At 37.2% G+C, this 21,391-nt stretch overlaps 1 protein-coding gene across 2 annotated transcripts in view; it reads right to left on the bottom strand.

Moving 5' to 3' along the window:
* LOC138930343 (uncharacterized) overlaps window positions 1-20,315 on the bottom strand; it is a 307,972-nt gene extending 287,657 nt beyond the window's left edge. For both annotated transcript variants that reach the window (XM_070290382.1, XM_070290383.1), the window contains exons 1-2: window positions 20,181-20,315; window positions 19,726-19,764 (exon numbers count right to left, since the gene is read on the bottom strand). In XM_070290382.1, the coding sequence (XP_070146483.1) occupies window positions 19,726-19,743 (18 nt within the window). In that variant the 5' untranslated portion in view covers window positions 19,744-19,764; window positions 20,181-20,315. The remainder of the gene's footprint in view (window positions 1-19,725; window positions 19,765-20,180) is intronic.
* Between the last annotated feature and the right edge of the window lie 1,076 nt (window positions 20,316-21,391).

Below are 21,391 nucleotides of genomic sequence, written 5' to 3'. Positions count from 1 at the left end.
TCTTCATTCCTGAATATTCACTGGAAGGACTGATGCTGAAGCTGAAGCTCCAATACTTTGGCTACTGATGAGAAGAGCCAACTAACTGGAAAAGATCCTGATGCCAGGAAAGACTGAAGGCAGGAGGAGTAGGGGACGACAGAGGATGACATGTTTGAATGGCATCAGTGACTCAATGGATATGATTTTGAGCAAACTCTGGGAGATGATAAAGGACAGGGAAGCCTGGCATTCTGTAATTCATGGGGTCACAGAGAGTCAGACATGCAGTTGAAGATTGTGCAACTGAACCACAACAGGTATACCAATTGTGTAAATAGACCCATTAATGTCAGAAACCAATACTTTGTGATTTTTTTTTACTGTGATATATAATCATTTGATCTTAGTATGCATTGTAGACATGGTACAAAATTGATGACCTGGACTAAATAAACTTTACTAAAAATGGAACATAATTAGTGGCATGCATGGATGTGTACTCAATCACTTTAATCATGTCCAACTCTTTGCAACCCTATGGAATGTAGCCCATAGGCTCCTTGGTCCATGGGATTCTCCAGGTAAGAATACTGGAGTAGGTTTCCATGCCCTCCTCCATATCTTCCTGATCCAAGGATCGAATTTGCGTCTCCTGCATCTCCTGCATTTGCAGGCAGATTCTTTACCCACTAAGCCACCTGGGAAGCCCAATTAATGGCATAACGGCTTCTAATAATAATAACAGGCATCATTTCTTAAACCCCCACTATACTATAGGCAGTGGTATATATATTCAATATATATATTGAATTCATGATTTTCTTATATTATTTCTAACCCTCACAACAATCCTGCAAGGGAGCTATTTGATCCCCTCTTAATATATGAAGAAACTGAAGATAAGTGAAGTTAAATAACTTGTCCAAGATCATAGAGAATTACAAATCTTCTGCTTGAGCTAAAAGATGGAAAGGTTTTACACTAAATACAATATAGCCTTTCTGATAACAGTGAACTTTTATCCATTTACACATATGGACAAATAAAATGGCTAAAGGCAGGCATTCCTGGGGGATAAATGGAAAGAAAAGAGTGAGAGATCATCATTCCTTAACATCAAAAGGAGTAAGAGCAGAAATAAAGGTGAGCTAAATTTCATTTTTTATTTTTTTAATTTAGCTTATAGAAAAGCTCTGATTTGGTAAGCAGAGTACTACCCTCACCCCCACAAAAAATGTCCATGTCATAATCCCTGGAATATGTGAATGTGTTATGTTATGTTTCAAAAGGGAATTAAGGTTGCTGGTAGAATTAAAGTTTCTTAGCAGCTGACTTTAAAAATGGGAAAATTATTCTAGATCATCTGCATGGAGAAGTGCAATAACATGGACCCTTAAAGGCACAAGTGGAAGAGATAAATGGAGGTCACAGAGACATCACAACAGAGGAAGAGGCTGGAGAGATTCAAAACATAAGAAAGACCAATCAACAATCAATCAATGCTTGCTTTTAAGATGAAGAAAGGGGGTCAATGTGGCAAAGAATGTAAGTAACTTCTTGAAGTTGGGAATTACTCTCATTGACAGCCAGCAAAGCCACAGGGAACTCAGTCCTACAATTGTAAGAAACTGAATTCTGCCATCAACCTATATGAACAAGGAAATAGATTCACCTTTAGTGCATCAAGAAAGGAAAGCTGCTGTGTAGACACCTTCATATTGATCCATTGAGACCCATTCTGGACTTCTGATTTACAAAACTCTCAAATAAACTATTAATAGTGATGTTGTAAGCCCTTGTCTGTGGTAATGTATTATGGCAGCACTAGAAAACTAATACAACTGGATATACTTATTTCAGTGTTACTATTGAGATGGATGGACTTCCCAGGTGGCTCAGTGGTAAAGAATCTGCCTACCAATGCAGGAGATGTGGGTTTGATCCCTGGTTGGAAAGACCCCCTGGAGAAGGAAAGGGCAACCCATTCCAGTATTCTTGCCTGGGAAATCCCATGGACAGAAGAACCTGGTGGGCTATATAGTCCATGGGGTCACAAAAGAGTTGGACACAACTTAGCAACTAAACACATACACACACATTGAGATGGATGCCTCCTTCTTCCTCTTCCAATTGAGACTCCCCATTCTTCTTCGTTTTCCCATCTTAATGTTCCCTACTCCTATAATATTTGGTGCTGTATTTATTGCTTAAAATTTATTGAAAGTTTCCAAAGATGCTATGAAATATCACAAATTATTAATACTAAAGATGCTGTTCAATATGCAGGCCTTTCAGTTCTTACAGAGTTTATAGGTACAATAATTTTACTAACTGCTACATTCTTACAGTGAGCTCCTCTCTATAAATAACAATGTTCAATGCTTCAAAATGTTTGATATAAGTTGAGCTTTCTTAGATTCCACATATAAGTGATACTGTGCAGTATTTGTCTTTCTCTTTCTGACATCTCATTTAGCATAATTCCCTCAAGGTTCATCCATGTTGTCACATATGGCAAGATTTCATTATTTCTCATGGCCGAATAACATTCCACTGTGTGTGTGTGTGTGTGTGTGTGTGTGTGTGTATAAAAAGCACATTCTTTATCCATTCACCCATTGATAGACACTTAGGTTGATTCCATATCTTGGCTTGCTTAATCTTACAATAAACATGAGATTGCTGGATCATATGATAATTGTGTCTTTAATTTTCTGAGAAATCTCAATGTTTTCTATAGTAGTTACACCAGTTTATTTTCCCACCAGCAATGCACAAGCATTCCTTTTCCTCCACACTCTCATCAAAACTTGTTATCTCTTGCCTTTTTGATGACAGCCATTCTAATCAGTGTTAGATTATATCTCAAGGTGATTCTGATTTGCATGTAAAACAAGCCTAATTTACACAAATAAATATTAAAATGGTGGTTACTAGGAGCTAGGGATGGGTGTGGAGATTAGGGAAATTGTCAAAGAATACAAATTTGCAATTAGAAGATGAGTAACTTCTGGAGCTCTAATGTACATCATTCTGATTTTAGTTAACAATACTGTACTATACACTTCGAAATTGCTAAGAGACTAGATTATACACTTCGAAATTGCTAAGAGACTAGATCTTAAATGTCGTCATCATACACACACAAATAATTGTCTGACAGGTATTAGCTAACACTGCACTGGTAATCATACTGCAATACATAAATGTATTAAATCAACACCTTGCACTCCATAAACTTACACAATCTTATGTCAATTATATCTCAATAAAAACACGCTTGATAACACCCAGGATCCTTCACAGGTTTTTAATGAATCAATGATATTTTTCCATGGTGCATTAAAACTGGATTGCTAGAGGCAATCTGTAAATTGTCAGGAATTTCGCAAGCTCATTGATAAAGACAGGCATTATTAAACATAATTAAATTAAATAAATGTATAATTAAGTAAATAATGTTAAAAACAAAGTAATAAATGTTCAAAATCCACCATCTCTTTGCTATTTTACCACACTTTACTATACCTGTCCTCTTGAGTATTTACATTTATTGTATTATATGTGTGTGATGATGTGGTACTGTACATTTCTTTCTAGCTCCATCATGTTGGTAGATTGAACCATAGAAGGAATAGTCACACAATGGAAACAGAAAGATTTCTGATTCTACAAATCAAGTCCTGATCTATTGCTTTGTTCACAATTCAGATCTGTGAAAGTGATGAAGAAATGTCAACAGCACAGATTAAGCTTGGAAATGTGACAGTCACGTTGGCAGCCATTGTACTGTAAATGGAATAAAAAGTTAAGTAAATATTCTTTGAGTTTCAAAATCTATCATGTGATTCAACAAAGAAGGAATTCGAAAGGACATTCAAGATGGCAGAAGAATAAGATGGGGAGATCACCTTCACCCCACAAATACATAAAAAATCCATCTGCATGTGGAACAACACTTACAGAATGAATTCTGAATTCTGGCAGAAGACCCCAAACTTCTGAAAAGGCAAACCAATGGCCTCAGAATGAGGCATAGCAAAATAAAGAGATTTAAAAAAAAAAAGGCAAAGGATTTTGGAATAGGGACCTGCACCCTAGGCAGGAAGTCCTGAAGGAGGAAACATTTCCTCACATTTGGAAACCCCTTCACCAGTGGTGACAGTAAGGAGCTTCAGAATTTCAAAGGGAAACACAGCTACAGGTGTTTGCATGGCAAAATGGAGAGAATTCACTAAAGACATAATTGCTAAAGAGCACTTCCCAGATAAGAAGTGGCTTACATGACCAGGATTGGTTGCCTTAAAGATATTCTGAGGGGGCTAGTAGGACACAGGTGAGGGAGTCCAGGGAAATGCCTGGGTCGGCTAGAGAGGCTAGGGATCATTGCAGTGGGAATGCTCTAACTCCACACACTTGGCAAATGCAGGACCCTACCTTCTAAAATACAGTAAGTGGGGCAAGCCAGATGCACTCTGCAGCTCCAGAAGTAGAAAGTCCTGCAAGAATGCTAAAGGTGGAACTAGATGCAACTGCAGTTTGCAGTACTAGAGAGGGGAACGTGAGAGCTAGATTTCTGCCAAGGCCTGCATGGGTGCCAGAGGTGGAGGACAGGAGGCCACCATGCTCTCATTCCTAGGGGTTATAGGTGCCACCAAGCTACAGATGGTCACAGGTCACTGGCCACACCTTCCTGGGAGCCTGAGCAGCTTGGCTCTGCTGAAGAACCCAAAATCCAGGGCCACCTGTCCTGAGAAAGCCCACAATCTGCCTCAGATTGGCAACCTCCCGCAGTCTTGACCACAGCAGGCACTTCTCCCAACCCCAACTGTATCTGCCATACCTCTCTTCCCAGCCCAACTGAAAAGTGAGCCCTAATAAGCTGCTACTTTGGCCCCCTTGTGTCTGGGAAGGGAACAGACACCTGAGGGTGGCTTACAAACAGGCATGGTGAAGCCGAAAGCAGAGAACCAGGAGCTGTGTGAGTAAAGAAGAGAAGGGGAAGTCACTCCTGCAGCCACAGGTGCAGTGGATAAATCCCCACAATCAGCCTGAGACTGTGGACTTTAGGGGAAATTGTGGACATTGGAAGCAAGTTCAAGCAGGAGTAAGGCAAGATCTGAGTCTGAGTTGACCCTATACTATCCACAACAGATCCAGAGACTTTACTAGAAATAATGGAGGGCTTTCTGTGTAGGCATATTGACTGGAGCACACTGTGTGGAAAGGTAAATTTAAAAAAATCACAAGGACATTCTTCTTATTAAAACTTTCCATATATTTTTTTTCTTCTTTTTCATATTGTTCTAATGTTGTTCATTCTTTATTACTCCTTTAATTTTTATTTTTTATAACCTATTTCCTTTTTAAAAAAACATTTTATTTTTAAGTAAATTCATTTTATTTTCCTTTTTTATAGTACTCTTTAGTTTATTGATTTTGTATTTTTGCTAGTCTAGTTTTAATATTTATTTTTACTTATGAGTATCTTTTTTGGATTGATTGTTATCTTCTTTTTTGACTCCTGTTTTTCTATATTTTATATCTTCTTTTTCATCTCTCTTGTTTCTCTTTGTAAGAGTGTGAATTTCTTGGCTGCTGAGTGTTATTTTCACCATTAGTCTTGGGGTTTTGTCTTCTGTGCTGAGTGTCCTGTGAAGTCTTGTTATTACAGTAAGGGGACATGCCCAAACCCTGAGGTGGGAGATCCAAGTCCAGAACTTTGAACCAGTAGAGAACTTCTGACCTCATGAAACATTAATTGATGAGAGATCTCCCAAATGCCTCCATCTTAACACTAAGACAAATCCCCCTCCAAAGGCCAGCAAGCCCCAGCACTGAACGCCTCACACCAATCCTTCAGTAAAACAGGAACAACTGTGAACATCAAAAGACAGTCTGCCTAAAGCCACATCAAGCCCACAGACACTCCAAAACACAGTACTGGACACAGCACTGCCCTTCAGAGAGACAAGACCCAGCTTCATCCTCCAGAACACAGGCACAAACCTTCACCAACCAGAAAACTTTCACAAGGCACTGGTCCAACTCCACCCATGGAGTGTAGACTTCACAATTAACAGGAACAATGACCTACCAGCCTGCATAAAGGAGACCTCAAACACAGTAAAGTAAACAAACTGAAAAGACAAACATGCAGCAGATGAAGAAAAATGGTTAACAACCACAAGACAAAAAAATGAAGAGGAAACAGGCAATCTACTTGAAAAAAAATTCAGAGCAATGATAGTAAAGATGATCCATAATCTTGGAAATAAAATGAAGGCACAGAAAAATAGGTTGGAGGCATAGGTGAAGATGATACAAGAAATGTTTTAAAAGATTCTAGAAAAAATAAAGAGACAATCAGCAATGAACAACACAATAACTGAAATTAAAAATACACTAGAGGGAGCCAGTGGCAGATAACTGAGGCAGAGGAACAGGTAAGTGAGCTGGAAGATGGAATGGTGGAAATAACTGAAGCAGAGTAGAATAATGAAAAAATAATAATAAAAAGAAATGAGACACAGATGTGTAGAGTGGACTTTTGGACTCAGAGGGAGAGGGAGAGGGTGGGATGATTTGGGAGAATGACATTGAAACATGTATACTATCATGTAAGAAATGAATCGCCAGTCTATGTCCGATGCAGGATACAGCATGCTTGGGGCTGGTGCATGGGGATGACCCAGAGAGATGTTATGGGGAGGGAGGTGGGAGGGGGATTCATGTTTGAGAACGCATGTACACCCGTGGTGGATTCATGTCAATGTATGGCAAAAACCAATACAGTATTGCAAAGTAAAGTAAAAATAAAAATTAAAAAAAAAAAAAAGAAAGAAATGAGGACAGTCTCAGAGGCCTCTGGGACAACACTAAGCACATCAACATTCAAATTATATTGCTCCCAGAAGAAAGAGAGAAAAAGAAAGGGTGTGAGAAGATATTCCAAAAGATTACAGTTGAAAATTTTCCCTAACACGGGAAAGGAAATAGGCACCCAAGTCCAGAAAGCCTATAGAGGCCCATACAGGATAAACATGCTAAGACACATATTAATCAAACTGATGAAAATCAAACACAAAGAATGAATATTAAAAGCAGCAAGGGAAAAGCAACTAATAACACACAAGGGGATCCCCATCTGGCTAAGAGCTTATTTTCCAACAGAAACTCTGAAGGCCAGAAGAGAGTAGCAGGGTATACTTAAACTGATGAAAGGGAAAAACCTACAATCAAGATTACTCTATTCAGAAAGGATCTCATTCAGATTCAAAGGAGAAATCAAAAGCTTTACAGACAAGCAAAAGTTAAGAGAATTTAGCACCACTAAACGAGCTTTACCACAAATGCTATAGGAACTTTTCTATATGGGAAACACAAGAGTAACTAAAGGCCTACACAAACGAACCTCAAACAATAAAGTAGATGGTAATAGGATCATACATATCAATAACTATCTTAAATGCAAATGGATTAAATGCTCCAACCAAAAGACCCAGACTAGCTGAATGGATAAAAAAATCAATACCCATATATACGCTGTCTACAAGAGACCCACCTGAGACTTAGGGACACATACAGATTGAAAGTGATAGGCTGAAAAAGATGTTCCATGCAAATGGAAATCAAAAGAAAGTGGGAGCAGGAATACTCATATCAGATAAAACAGGCTTTAAAATAAAGACCATTACAAGAGATAAGGAAGGACACTATATAATGGTCAAGAAATCAATCTAAGAAGCTATAAGAATTATAAATATATACACACTCGACAGAGGAGCACCACAATACATGAGGCAAATGCTAATGACTAATAAATGGGAAATAAACATTAACACAATAATAGTCAAGGACTCTAACACTCCACTCACACAAATGAATAGATCATATAGACAGAATATTAATAAGGAAACACAAACTTTAAACAATATATTGGGCCAGTTGAAATTAATTGATATCTACAGGGCATTCCATCCAAAAAAATGTAATTTCACTGTTTTCTCAAGTACACATGAAACACTCTCCAGGACTGATAACACCTTGGGTCACAAATCAAACCCTGATAAATTTAAAAAAAATTAAAATCATTTCAAACATCTTTTCTGACCACAAAGCTATAAGATTAGATAACTACAGGGGGAGAAAAAGAACTATTAAAAAGTCAAACACATGGAGAGTAAACAATATGCTTCTGAATAACCAAAAGTTCACTGAGGAAATTAAAAAATACCTAGAATCAAATGACAATGATAACTCAAAATCTATGGACTGTATTAAAAGTAGTCCTAAGTGGGGAGGTAATAGCAATACAAGCATACCTCAAGAAACAAGAAAGAAGTCAAATATATATCCTAACCTTACACCTAAAGCAACTAGAAAATAAGAATAAAATATCCCAAAGTCAATAAAAGGAAAGAAATTATAAAGATCAGCACAAAAGTAAATGAAAAAGATATGAAGGAGACAATAGCAAAGATCAATAAAACTAAAACCTGGTTCTTGAAAAGATACATAAAACTGGCAAGCTATTAGTCAGACTCATCAAGAAAAAAAGGGAGGAGACTCAAATCAATAAAATAAATGAAAAAGGAGAAGTTACATTAGACAAAGCAGAAATGCAAAGGCTAGTAAGGGAATACTATGAGCAGTAAAACAGACAAACAGGAAGAAATAGACAAATTCTTAGAAAAGTATAAACTTCCAAAACTGAACCAGGAAGACATAGAAAACATGAATAAACAAATCACAAGCACAGAAGACAAACAAAACTCCAAGACAAGATAGCTTCCTGAACGAATTCTACCAAAAGCTTAGAGATCTATCAACCAGCATACTCAAACTCTTCCAGAATATTGCAGAGGAAGGAAAATTCCCGAACTAATTCTACAAGACCACCATTGCACTGATACCAAAACCACAAAAAGGTGTCACAAAAAAGAAAATTAGAGGCCAACATCACTGATGAACATAGACTCAAAAATCCTAAACAAAATTCTAGCAAACAGATTCCAACAACACATGAAAAAGGATCATACATAATGATAAAGTGAGCTTTATCCCAGGGATGCAAGAGTTCTTCAATATATGCATATCAATCAATGCAATACACCATATTAACAAACTGAAAGACAAAAATCATGTGATCTACCAATAGATGCAGAGAAAGATTTTGACAAAATTCAATACACATTTATGATAAAGCTATCCATAAAGTAGGCATAGAAGGAACAAACTTCAACATACTAAAGGCCATGTATACAAGCCTATAGCAAACATTATTCTCAATGGTAAAAAAAAAAAAAAAAAAAACTGAAAATAATTTCTCTAAGATTAGAAAAAAGTCACTCTTTCCACTATTATTCAACATAGTTTTGGAAGTCCTAGCCACAACAATCAGAGAAGAAAAAAAAAAAAAAAAAGAAAGAATGCATATTGGAAAACAAGAGGTAAAACTCTCACTGTTTGCAGATGACATGATTCTATACATAGAAAACCCTAAAACTGCCATCAGAAAACTACTAGAGTTAATCAATGAATTTAGTAAAGCTGAAGGATATGAAATTAATATACAGAAATCCCTTGCTTTCCTACACACTAACATTGAAACCTCATAAAGAAAAATTAAGGAAACATCCCATTCACCATTACAACAAAAAAAAAGAATAAAATACCTAGGAATAGACCTACCAGAAGAGACACAAACCTATATGCAGAAAACTATGAGACACTGATGAAATTAATCAAAGTTAACACAAACAGATGGAGAGATATACCATGTTCTTGGACTGGAAGAATCAATATTGTCAAATTACTGTATTTCCCAAAGCAATATACAGATGCAATGCAATCCCTATCAAACTACCAATGGCATTTTTAACAGAACTAGAACAAACAATTTTTAAAATTTTTTGGAAACACAAAAGGATTTGCAGAGCAAAAGCAATCTTGAGAAAGAAAAAGAGCTGGAGGAATCAACCTTCCTCAATTCAGACTATACTACAAAGTTACAGTCAACAAGACAGTATGGTACTGGCAATAAACCAGAAATATAGGCTGATGGAACAAGGTAGACAGTCCAGCGATAAACCCACACACCTATAGACACCTTGTGTTTTGCAAAGGAGGCAAAATTATACAATGGAGAAAAGACAGCCTCTTCACGAACTGGTGCTGGGGAAACTGGACAGCTACGGGTAAAAGAATGAAACTAGTACCCCTCTTAATACTATACTCGAAAATAAACTCAAAATGGATTAAAGACTTAAGTGTAAGGCCAGAAACTATAAAGCTCTTAGAAGAAAACACAGGCAATACACTCCTTGACATAAATCAACAACAACATCCCCTATGACCCATCTCCTAGAGTAATGGAAATAAAAACAAAAATAAACAAATGGGAACAAAATAAATTTAAAAGCTTTTGAATGGCAAAAGAATAAATACAGTGAACAGACAACTCTCAGAATGGGAGAAAATAACAGCAAATGAAACAACTGGCATAGGACTAATCTCCAAAATATACAAGCAGATGATGCAACTCAATAACAGAAAAACAAACAACTCAATCAAAAAGTGGGCAGAAGACCTAAACAGACATTTCTCCAAAGAAGACATACAGATGGCTAATAAACATATGAAAAGATGCTCAACATTGCTCATTATTAGAGAAATGCAAATCAAAACTACAATGAAGTATCAACTCTCGCTGGTCAGAATGGCCATCATCAAAAAGCCTACAAACAATAAATGCGGGAGAGAGTGTGGAGAAAAGGGAACTCTTTTATGCATTTGATGGGAATGCAAAATGATACAACCACTATGGAGAAGAGTATGGAGATTCTTTAAAAATCTATGAATAAAACTACTATATGACCCAGTAATCTCACTACTGGGCATACAGTGTGAGGAAACCATAATTTAAAATGACATATGTACTCCCAAAGTTCATTGCAGCACTATTTATAGTAGCTAGGACATAAAAGCAATCTAGATGTCCATCAACAGACACATGTATAAGGAAGTTGTTGTACATATACACAGTGTGCTATTACTCAGTTATAAAAAGGAATGCATTTGAGTCAGTTCTAATGAGGTGGATCTACCTAGAGCCTATTACACAGAGTGAAAAAATTTAGAAAGAGGAAAAACAAATATCATCTATTAACACATATTTATGGAATCTAGAAAGACAGTACCGACGATCCTATGTGCAGAGCAGCAAAGTAGACACAGACATAAAAAACAGACTTTTGGACACAGTGGGCTAAGGAGATGGTGGGATGATTTGAGAGAACAGCATTGAAATAGATACATTACCATATATAAAATAGATAGCCAGTGGAGTTTTATGTATAATGCAGGGAGCCCAAAGCCAGTGCTCTGTGACAACTTAGAGGGAATGAGGGGCGGGGATGGGAGCTGGTATCAAGAGGGAGGGGACACAGGTATACCTATGTCCAATTCATGTTGATATATGGCAAAAATCACCACAATATTGTAAAGTCATGACCCTCCAATTAAAAATAAATAAGTAAATATAAAAGAGATGTGGTACATGAATACAATGGAATATTACTTGGCCATAGAAAGAACACATTTGAGTCAGTTCTAATGAGGTGAATGAACCTAGAATCTATCATACAGAGTGAAGAAAGTCAGAAAAAACAAATATTGCATATTAACACATATATGTGGAATCTAGAAAGATGGTACTAATGAACCTATTTGCAGAGCAGCACTGGAGACACAGACACAGAGAACAGATTTGTGGACACAGTAGGGGAAGGAGAGGTTGGGATGAATAAAGCAGCAACATATACATATACATTACCATATGTAAAATAGATAGCCAGTGGGAATTTGCTGTACCATGCAGGGAGCTCAAACCCAGTGCTCTGTGACAACCTAGAGGGGTGTGATGGAGTGGGAGAAGGAGGGAGGTTTAAGAGGGAGGGGATATATGTATGCCTATGGCTTGTTCATGTTGATGTTTGGCAGATACTAATATAATATAAAGCAATTATCCTCCAATATTAAAAAATTAATTTTAAACAGAAGGATTTCATAATATTGATGAAAGGGTGAACTCTTAATACAAATATTCACTGCTTCAACTTTGTTTGTTATTAACATAAACAGAAATATCGCCTAACTTTCAGTTCAATTCAGTTGCTCAGTCGTGTCCGACTCTTTGCAACCCCATGAATCGCAGCAGCCAGGCCTCCCGGTTCATCACTATCTCCCAGAGTTCACTCAGACTCATGTCCATCGAGTCCGTGATGCCATCCAGCCATCTCATCCTCGGTCGTCCCCTTCTCCTCCTGCCCACAATCCCTCCCAGCATCAGAGTCTTTTCCAATGAGTCATCTCTTCATATGAGGTGGCCAAAGTACTGGAGTTTCAGCTTTAGCATCATTCCTTCCAAAGAAATCCCAGGATTGATCTCCTTCAGAATGGACTGGTTGGATCTCCTTGCAGTCCAAGGGACTCTCAAGAGTCTTCTCCAACACCACAGTTCAAAAGCATCAATTCTTTGGTGCTCAGCCTTCTTCACAGTCCAACTCTCACATCCATACATGACCGCTGGAAAAACCATAGCCTTGACTAGACAGACCTTAATCAGCAAAGTAATGTCTCTGCTTTTGAATATGCTATCTAGGTTGGTCATAACTTTTCTTCCAAGAAGTAAGCGTCTTTTAATTTCATGGCTGCACTCACCATCTGCAGTGATTTTGGAGCCCCCAAAAATAAAGTCTGACACTGTTTCCACTGTTTCCTCATCTATTTGCCATGAAGTGATGGGACCAGATGCCATGATCTTTGTTTTCTGAATGTTGAGCTTTAAGCCAACTTTATCGATCTCCTCTTTCACTTTCATCAAGAGGCTTTTTAGTTCCTCTTCACTTTCTGCCATAAGGGTGGTGTCATCTGCATATCTGAGGTTAATGATATTTCTCCTGGCATCTTTAACAGTGTAATTTCATTCTTTTGTTAATTGGAAATATAGCTTGCTACAATATAAGAACTCATCAAAAATCAATGACACCATTTTCTAAAACTCAATTAGTTACAAGGAATTTACTGTAAAACAATAATGCTTATTTTATTATTATTTGTAAATTATGTGCTATGTATCTCTAGTGTCAGTAACATACATATATCATAACGTTCATATATATATTAAAATATTCTATATCTATCTACATATTTCATGCCTGTTTTTTTTCCACACAGAGTTGTTAAACATATACCAGCATACCACTATCTAATCATTTAACTTTTTCATTAATTTTCATTCAGTGTACCTAAAACTTTAGACTTTGGTATACAGATGCAGAAAAGAGTAAATGCAAATTCTTGCCATCTAAAAAAGGCATAATATCCAACAGTAATGAGAATCCTATTTGTTTTGATATGTGACAAAGGCACAGGTAATCATGTTCCTTTTTCTTATCTATGAAGTATAATATAACCAAAATTTGAGGAGAAAGGAACCTAATGACTCTGTACACAACTTCAAAGGTAGCCCCTTTGGGTCTTAATAATCAGGGGTTGGAAGACAAGTTATGACCAACCTAGATAACATATTCAAAAGCAGAGACATTACTCTGCCGACTAAGGTCCATCTAGTCAAGGCTATGGTCTTTCCAGTACTCGTGTATGGATATGAGAGTTGGACTGTGAAGAAGGCTGAGCACCAAAGAATTGATGCTTTTGAACTGTGGTGTTGGAGAAGACTCTTGAGAGTCCCTTGGACTGCAAAGAGATCCAACCACTCCATCCTAAAGGAGATCAATCCTGGAATTTCTTTGGAAGGAATGATGCTAAAGCTGAAACTCCAGTACTTTAGCTGCCTCATATGAAGAGTTGACTCATTGGAAAAGACTTTGATGCTGGGAGGGATTGGGGGCAGGAGGAGAAGGGGATGACCAAGGATGAGATGGCTGGATGGCATCACGGACTCGATGAACGCGAGCCTGAGTCAACTCCGGGAGTTGGTGATGGACAGGGAGGCTTGGCATGCTGCGATTCATGGGGTCACAGAGTGGGACATGACTGAGTGACTGAACTGAACTGAAGATGGTATATTAGAATTTGACTTCTCTGCAACTTCCATTAATAGAAATCCAAAGCATTATAAATGTCCACGTTGACTCTCCAGCCTAATCCCCTTTTATTTCCCTATAGGAAAGGCTGTGGTCTTTCCTTATCTCCCAAACATACATTGTGCTTTCCAATCCCTGTCCCTTCACTCAAACTTTTTATTAGGGATGACCCTTCCTCACAAACTACTATTTGAAGATTTCTGTCCCCAGTACACCACTAGTACTAACCATCAGTTCATAATCCACTAATCTGTTCTAGGAAGGCTGATGCTTTTCTAAAAAAAACTCTAGATTTTCCCTAATACCCGAAAGTGCATATATTTTTTCTGTATATTGACCCCTTCAGAGAAATCCTTTGCCTTTGTCTGATGAAAAATATTAGTTAGGAAAGGATCTATAAATCATTCTGTGCATCTAAAAGTATACATCAGTTGAGTTCAGTCGCTCAGTCATGTCCAACTGTTTGTGACCCCATGAGTCGCAGCATGCCAGGCCTCCCTGTCCATCACCAACTCCCAGACTTCACTCAAACTCATGTCCATTGAGTCAGTGATGACATCCAGCCATTTCATCCTCTGCCGTCCTCTTCTCCTCCTGACCCCAGTCCCTCCCAGCATCAGGGTCTTTTCAAATGAGTCAACACTTCTCATCAGGTGGACAAAGTATTGGAGCTTCAGCCTCAGCATCAATCCTTCCAATGAACACCCAGGGCTGATCTCCTTTAGGATGGAGTGGTTGGATCTCCTTGCAGTCCAAGGGACTTTCAAGAGTCTTCTCCAACACCACAGTTCAAAAGCATCAGTTCTTTGGTGCTCAGGTTTCTTCACAGTCCAACTCTCACATCCATACATGACCACAGGAAAAACCATAGCCTTGACTAGATGGACCTTAGTCGGCAAAGTAATACCTCTGCTTTTGAATATGCTATCTAGGTTGGTCATAACTTTCCTTCCAAGGAGTAAGCATCTTTTAATTTCATGGCTGCAATCACCATCTGCAGTGATTTTGGAGCCCCCCAAAATAAAGCTTGGCACTGTTTCCACTGTTTCCCCATCCATTTTGCATGAAGTGATGGGACCAGATGCCATGATATTCGTTTTCTGAATGTTGAGCTTTAAGCCAACTTTGTCACTCTCCTCTTTCACTTTCATCAAGAGCCTTTTTAGTTTCTCTTTACTTTCTGCCATAAGGGTGGTGTCATCTGCATATCTGAGTTTATTGATATTTCTCCCGGCAATCTTGATTCCAGCTTGTGCTTCTTCCAGCCCAGCATTTCTCATGATGTACTCTGCATATTAGTTAAATAAGCAGGGTGACAATATACAGCCTTGATGTACTCCTTCTCCTATTTGGAACTAGTCTACATACACAGATACATATATTTTTTTTTTTTTCAAGAGATTAGATATAGTAAACTGTGCACTTGAAGAACTGAAGAACTATGGATGGAGGTCCATAATATTGTACAGGAGGCAGCTAACAAAACCATCCCAAAGAAAAAGAAAAGCAAGAAAGCAAAGTGGTTATCTGATGAGGCTTTACAAATAGTAGAAGAAAGAAGAGGAAAGAAAGGGAGAAAAGAAAAGGTTCATCCATCTAAATGCAGAGTTCCAAAGAACAGCAGACAAGAAGGCCTTCTTCAATGAACAGTGCACAAAAATAGAAGAAAACAGCAGAAGGGAAAAGGCTAGAGATCTCTTCAGGAAAACTGTAAATATCAAGGGAACATTTTGCCCAAAGATGGGCACAATAAAGGACAGAAGCGGTAGAGATCTACTAAATGCTGAAGCAATCAAGAGATGGAAATAATAGATGGCAGAAATAATACATTGAAGAACAGTACAAAAAAAGATCATGATGAATAGGATAACCATGATGGTGTAGTCAGTCACCCAGAGCCATACATTCTTGAGTATGAAGTCAAGTGGGCCTTAGGAAGCACTGTTGTTGTTAATAAAGCTAGTGTATGTGTTGGAATTCTAGTAGAGCTATTCAAAACTCTAAAGGATGATGCCATCAAAGTATTGCACTCAATATGTCAGCAAATCTCGAAGACCCAGAAGTGGCCACAGAACTGGAAAAGATCAATCTTCATCCCAATTCCCAGAAAGGAGAGTGCTAAAGAACGTTCTAACCATCAGACCATTGTACTCATCTCCCATGCTAGTAAGGTCATGTTTAAAATCTTGCATGCCAGGCTTCAGCATTACATGAACCAAGAACTTCCAGATATCCAAGGTGAATTTAGAAAAGGCAGAGGAACCAGAGGAACCCAAACACAGGGGGATCCCAGAAAAAAAAAAAAAAAAAAAAAAAACATCTATCACTGGTTCATCAACTATGCTAAAGCCTTTGACTAAATGGGCTAAAACAAACTGTGGAAATCTCTTAAAGATGGGAGTACCAGACCATCTCACCTGTCTCCTGAGAAACCTGTATGCAGGTCAAGAAACAAGCGTTAGAATCCTGTTTGGAACAACTGATTGGTTCAGGATTGAGAAAACAGTATGACAAGACTGTCTGATATCACCCTGTTTATTTAACATATTCACTGAGTAAATCATAAGAAATGCCAGGATGGATAAGATGAGTTACAGGATGGAATTAAGATAGGTGGGAGAAACATCAACAACCTCAGATATGTGGATAGTATCACTCTAATGGTAGAAAGCAAAGAGGAACTAAAGAGCCTCTTGATGAGGGTGAAGGAGGAGAGTGAAAGAGGTGGCTTAAAACTAAATTAAAAAAAAAAACTAAGAAAATGGCATCTGGCCCCATTAATTTATGGCAAATAGAAGGGGAAAATGTGAAAGTAGTGACAGATTTCTCCTTCTTTGGCTTTAAAATCACTGTGGAGGTGACTCCAGCCATGAAATTAGAAGATGATTACTTCTCAGCAGGAAAGCTATGACAAGCCTAGACAGTGTCTTGAAAAGCAGACATTACTCCGCTGACAAAAGTCAGCATAGTCAAGGCTATGGTCTTCCCAGTGGTTACAAACAGTTGAGAGAGCTGGACTATAAAGAAGGCAGAGTGCCAAAGAATTGATGCCCTCAAACTGTGGTGCTAAGGAAGACTCCTGAGAGTCCCTTGGACAGCAAAGAGAGCAAATCAGTCAATCTTAAGGGAAACCAACTCTGAATACCCATCAGGACAGATGCTGAAGCTCCAGTATTTTGGTCACCTGATCTGAATAGCCAACTCATTGGAAAAGTCCCTGATGCAGGGAATTATTGAGTGCAGAAGGAGAAGAGGGCGTCAGAGGATGAGATGGCTTGATGGCATCACTAATGATGCAATGGACATGAACTTGGCCAAACTTCAAGAGATGGTGAGGGACAGGGAGGCCTGGGGTGCTACAGTCCATGGGGTTTCAAAGAGTTGGACAAGACTGGGTAACTAACACAACACATATATTTATTGATATATGAGTGTTTTGCAGTTTACAAGTGAAAACAGTTAATATTATTACTTTTACTATCACCATCATAATTTTTCAAGATGTCTCCTTTCCCTTCCATTACCACCTGTTGTTTTTCACCTGCAACATCAATAGGATTTAATTGCTTGAAATAAATTAGGAAAGTTCTAAATACTGAAAAATGAACTGGAGAGCTGGCATTACAGATAGGCATTATATTCACAAGGGACTTTTAATAGTAGATTTGGCAGTCTGATTTTAATCAGTTTTTTCACAAGGGAATGTTTGAAGATAATGTTGAGGAAAGATTTTTCTGACTGAACTAGGCAGTATAGTTTGGAGCAGAGAGCTAGGAAACCATCATATGTGTGCTAAGCCACTTCAGTCATGTCCAAATCTTTTGAGATGCTATGGAATGTTGCCTGCTATTCCCTCCTCTGTCCATGGGATTCTCCAGGCGAGAATGCTGCAGTAGGTTGCTATGCCCTCCTCCAGGGTATCTTTCCAACTCAGGGATAGAACCTGCGTCTCTTATGTCTCCTATGTCTCCTGCATTGGCAGGCAGGTTCTTTACCACTAGTGCCACCTGGGAAGCCCCAGGAAACCATAGGGTATAGCTATAAAATAACAATAACAATAGCAAGAGCAATGAGGAGGATATGAATTAGTTGGAAGAGGAGTGGAAATAAGAGAAAGAGGAGGAGGAAGAGATATAGCATCTGTAGCTAATATTTACCAAATACTATTAAAAAAACACTAAAGATAATTATCTTTGGCAATATTTACAACAGTTTTCAGCATTGGCACTATCTCCATTTTGGAGATAAAGCAATGAAAGTTGTGAGCACTTGAGTATAGTGCACAAGGTCACAGTAAGTTTTATCTGATATGTAAATCCAGGCAGCCTGACTCTAGAGTCTAATTTGAAACCACTCTGCTGAATAGTTTAGACGTGTGATTTCTCTGAGGCTGCTATATACCCATGATAGCCCAATATAAGACTAACTCAACAGTATATTGATAAAATTACACTTGAGGACTGTCAATTCGACAATACTTAGTTTACAATTGAGAATATACTTGTATCTTCCTACTGGGGACTACTATAAACACCATAAACACTATAAACTACTATAAACACCAAAGATATTTAATCCCTTTCAACAGTAGGTTGAAAGGGATTAAAACCAGAAAATATGGAAACCCAAAAGAATCTAAGAACTTCAGAACTCAGGAGAGAGAGGTCATAACAATGCGCAAAAGTAGCTAAATGGAAACTCTTTACATTCAAATCTAGGTTCAAGGTATCAATCTTATACACTTCTAATAAGTGATTATCAAATTTTATAATTGAGTGTTTATATATCGCACCTAGGATGACAATATATTTTTTAAACATCCATAAACTGTTAACTTATGCTTAAACAATTTAAGTTTCTATATACAAGGAAATTTGCAAAGGAATCTCCCAGTGCACTTTCCGTACCTGGCATAGCTAATTATATGTAACAATTCTTTCTGTTATGTTCTGTGACTGAAAATTAATAAATCAGTATCTCTTTGATGAAATATATCCATATTCTAACAGTCTCTCTGTGTATTCACTTGCAAATTTTTCTCATTTGTAAGACACATCTTTAGTACAATGGTAAATCATTCATAAGAAATTATCTGGTAAACAGGTATATCCCCTATGAAAAATGAAAAAAAAATCCTACTGTTTAACAGCTCTTACACACTAGCAAAAACACAAAATAACTAATAATTGTCCACCAATAACTTGGACATCATACACCATATCACACACACACACACACACACACAGCTTAAACAGTACAGACAAGAAAGGATAGTGTTTCCAAATATCAGGACATCTAAAATGCCAGACCCAAAAGAGATGAGGTACTAAAACTTTTACAGAACAAACTTAAATGGTCTCGATGCAAAGTGAAACAACTAACCATCCAGATGTTTCCAGCTGGGTAATTAATGTACAGAAAATGTCCCATTTGACTCAATTTTGTTCCACATTACAGGCAGCTGTTAATAGTAGCAATTCCAAAGCAATTTAGTAACTATACTTTGAATCATAAAATTATAAAGGTGAGTATATCCATCTTATCATATTCAGTTCTTAGCATTACAACAAGTTATTTTTTACTTAACATTTTTCAATAGATTTTGTTGTTGCTATTACTATTATTTTCTTACCTGATCTTCTCCTTGCATAGCTTGCTCTTCAACTTTGTCCTAAAGGGGGAAAATAATTTATGAAGAAAATACAGCAAAGGCAAAGAAAATCAAAATTTTTAAAAAGAAGATAAACTGTTAAAAAAGCAAAGATGAGTTAGTAGTAATTTCTGCATAGTGATTTTCAGTTCTACTTCTGTGAGAATTGCTTAAATTCATTAAATAGTATTATTTTAGTAAAGTTATTTAATCATCTACAAATCAACCTGACTATATTTATTTGCAAGCAACATTTCTATATCTTATAAAACATTTATGTTTGTGAAATTTTGTAAATAAGGCTTTTAAGATCAAACTGTTCTGTCTCTTAGGCTTCTGACATCTCTCTCATTTAAGATTACTGATTCATCACCTGGAATATTAATAATATGTATATGTATTTAGTTCCCACCCCCATAACTAGAGATAAAATTCACCTGAGTCTGGAGACTTGTACTCTTGGGAATTTCATTTCTCAGAAAAGCAAACCATGATAAGAACTCTTTCTCTGGTTCAAATTCTGACTACAAAAGAAATGTTTAAAAGTCACAGTACCTACAGGAGAGAGTAACAATATTATCTTATAGTTAGTAAGTATTAATGAAGGAAGGGAATGGTAGGCATAGTCAGACACATGTCTTGATATTAATAGAATGACATTTCCAGCAGCTGTCCAAATAGTTCAAATCCCCCATCACAACTGTAATGTACCTCAAAGTATAAAAATCAACCAGCTACCAATTCTTGAATTTAACTGTGAATAGACTTGAGGAACTTCCTGCTCTATAGGCTTTGTAAGTGATAAATCACCTATTGAGATAGTTAACATAATTTCTCTAACCTTCAGCTCACCATGCAATCTGCCACTATAGAGCCAGATATAGTGAAATAGTTGACCATGTACTAATCTTTAACTACACATCTTTAGTCTTTATATTTAACTTTACATTTAACTTTCTATTCATAGGACAAGAAAAAAAATGAGATTGTAGAAGACCAAAAATATAGTTATTTGAATTTCATAGCTTTATAATTAGTTAAGATTTTTCCCTTGAAATGTTGAAGAATAGAAAGAAAGATGAACTTCAATTTTAAACATAAAACTGGTCAACCACTTGTAAAAGAATGAAACTAGAACACTTTTTAACACCATACACAAAAATAAACTCAAAATGGATTAAACATCTAAATGTAAGACCAGAAACTATAAAAATCCTAGAGGAAAACATAGGCAAAACACTCTCCAACATAAATCACAGCAGGATCCTCTATGACCCACCTCCAAGAGTAATAGAAATAAAAGCAAAAATAAACAAATGGGACCTAATTAAACTTAAAAGCTTTTGCACAACAAAGAAAACTATAAGCAAGGTGAAAAGACAGCCTTCAGAATGGGAGAAAATAATAGCAAATGAAGTAAGTGACAAAGAATCTCAAAAATATACAAGCAGCTCTTGCAGCTCAATTACAGAACAATAAATGACCCAATCAAAAAATGGACCAAATAACTAAGCAGACATTTCTCCAAAGAAGACATACAGATGGCTATCAAACACATGAAAAGATGCTCAACATCTCTCATTCTCAGAGAAATACAAATTAAGACCACAATGAGGTACCATCTCAGGCTGGTCAGAAAGGCTTCTAT

This window comes from Ovis canadensis, chromosome X (assembly GCF_042477335.2).
Source record: "Ovis canadensis isolate MfBH-ARS-UI-01 breed Bighorn chromosome X, ARS-UI_OviCan_v2, whole genome shotgun sequence".
In the NCBI taxonomy this organism is placed as follows: domain Eukaryota; kingdom Metazoa; phylum Chordata; class Mammalia; order Artiodactyla; family Bovidae; genus Ovis; species Ovis canadensis.
Note: the sequence above shows the minus strand (reverse complement) of the source record. Positions and strands in the feature narration are given on the sequence as shown.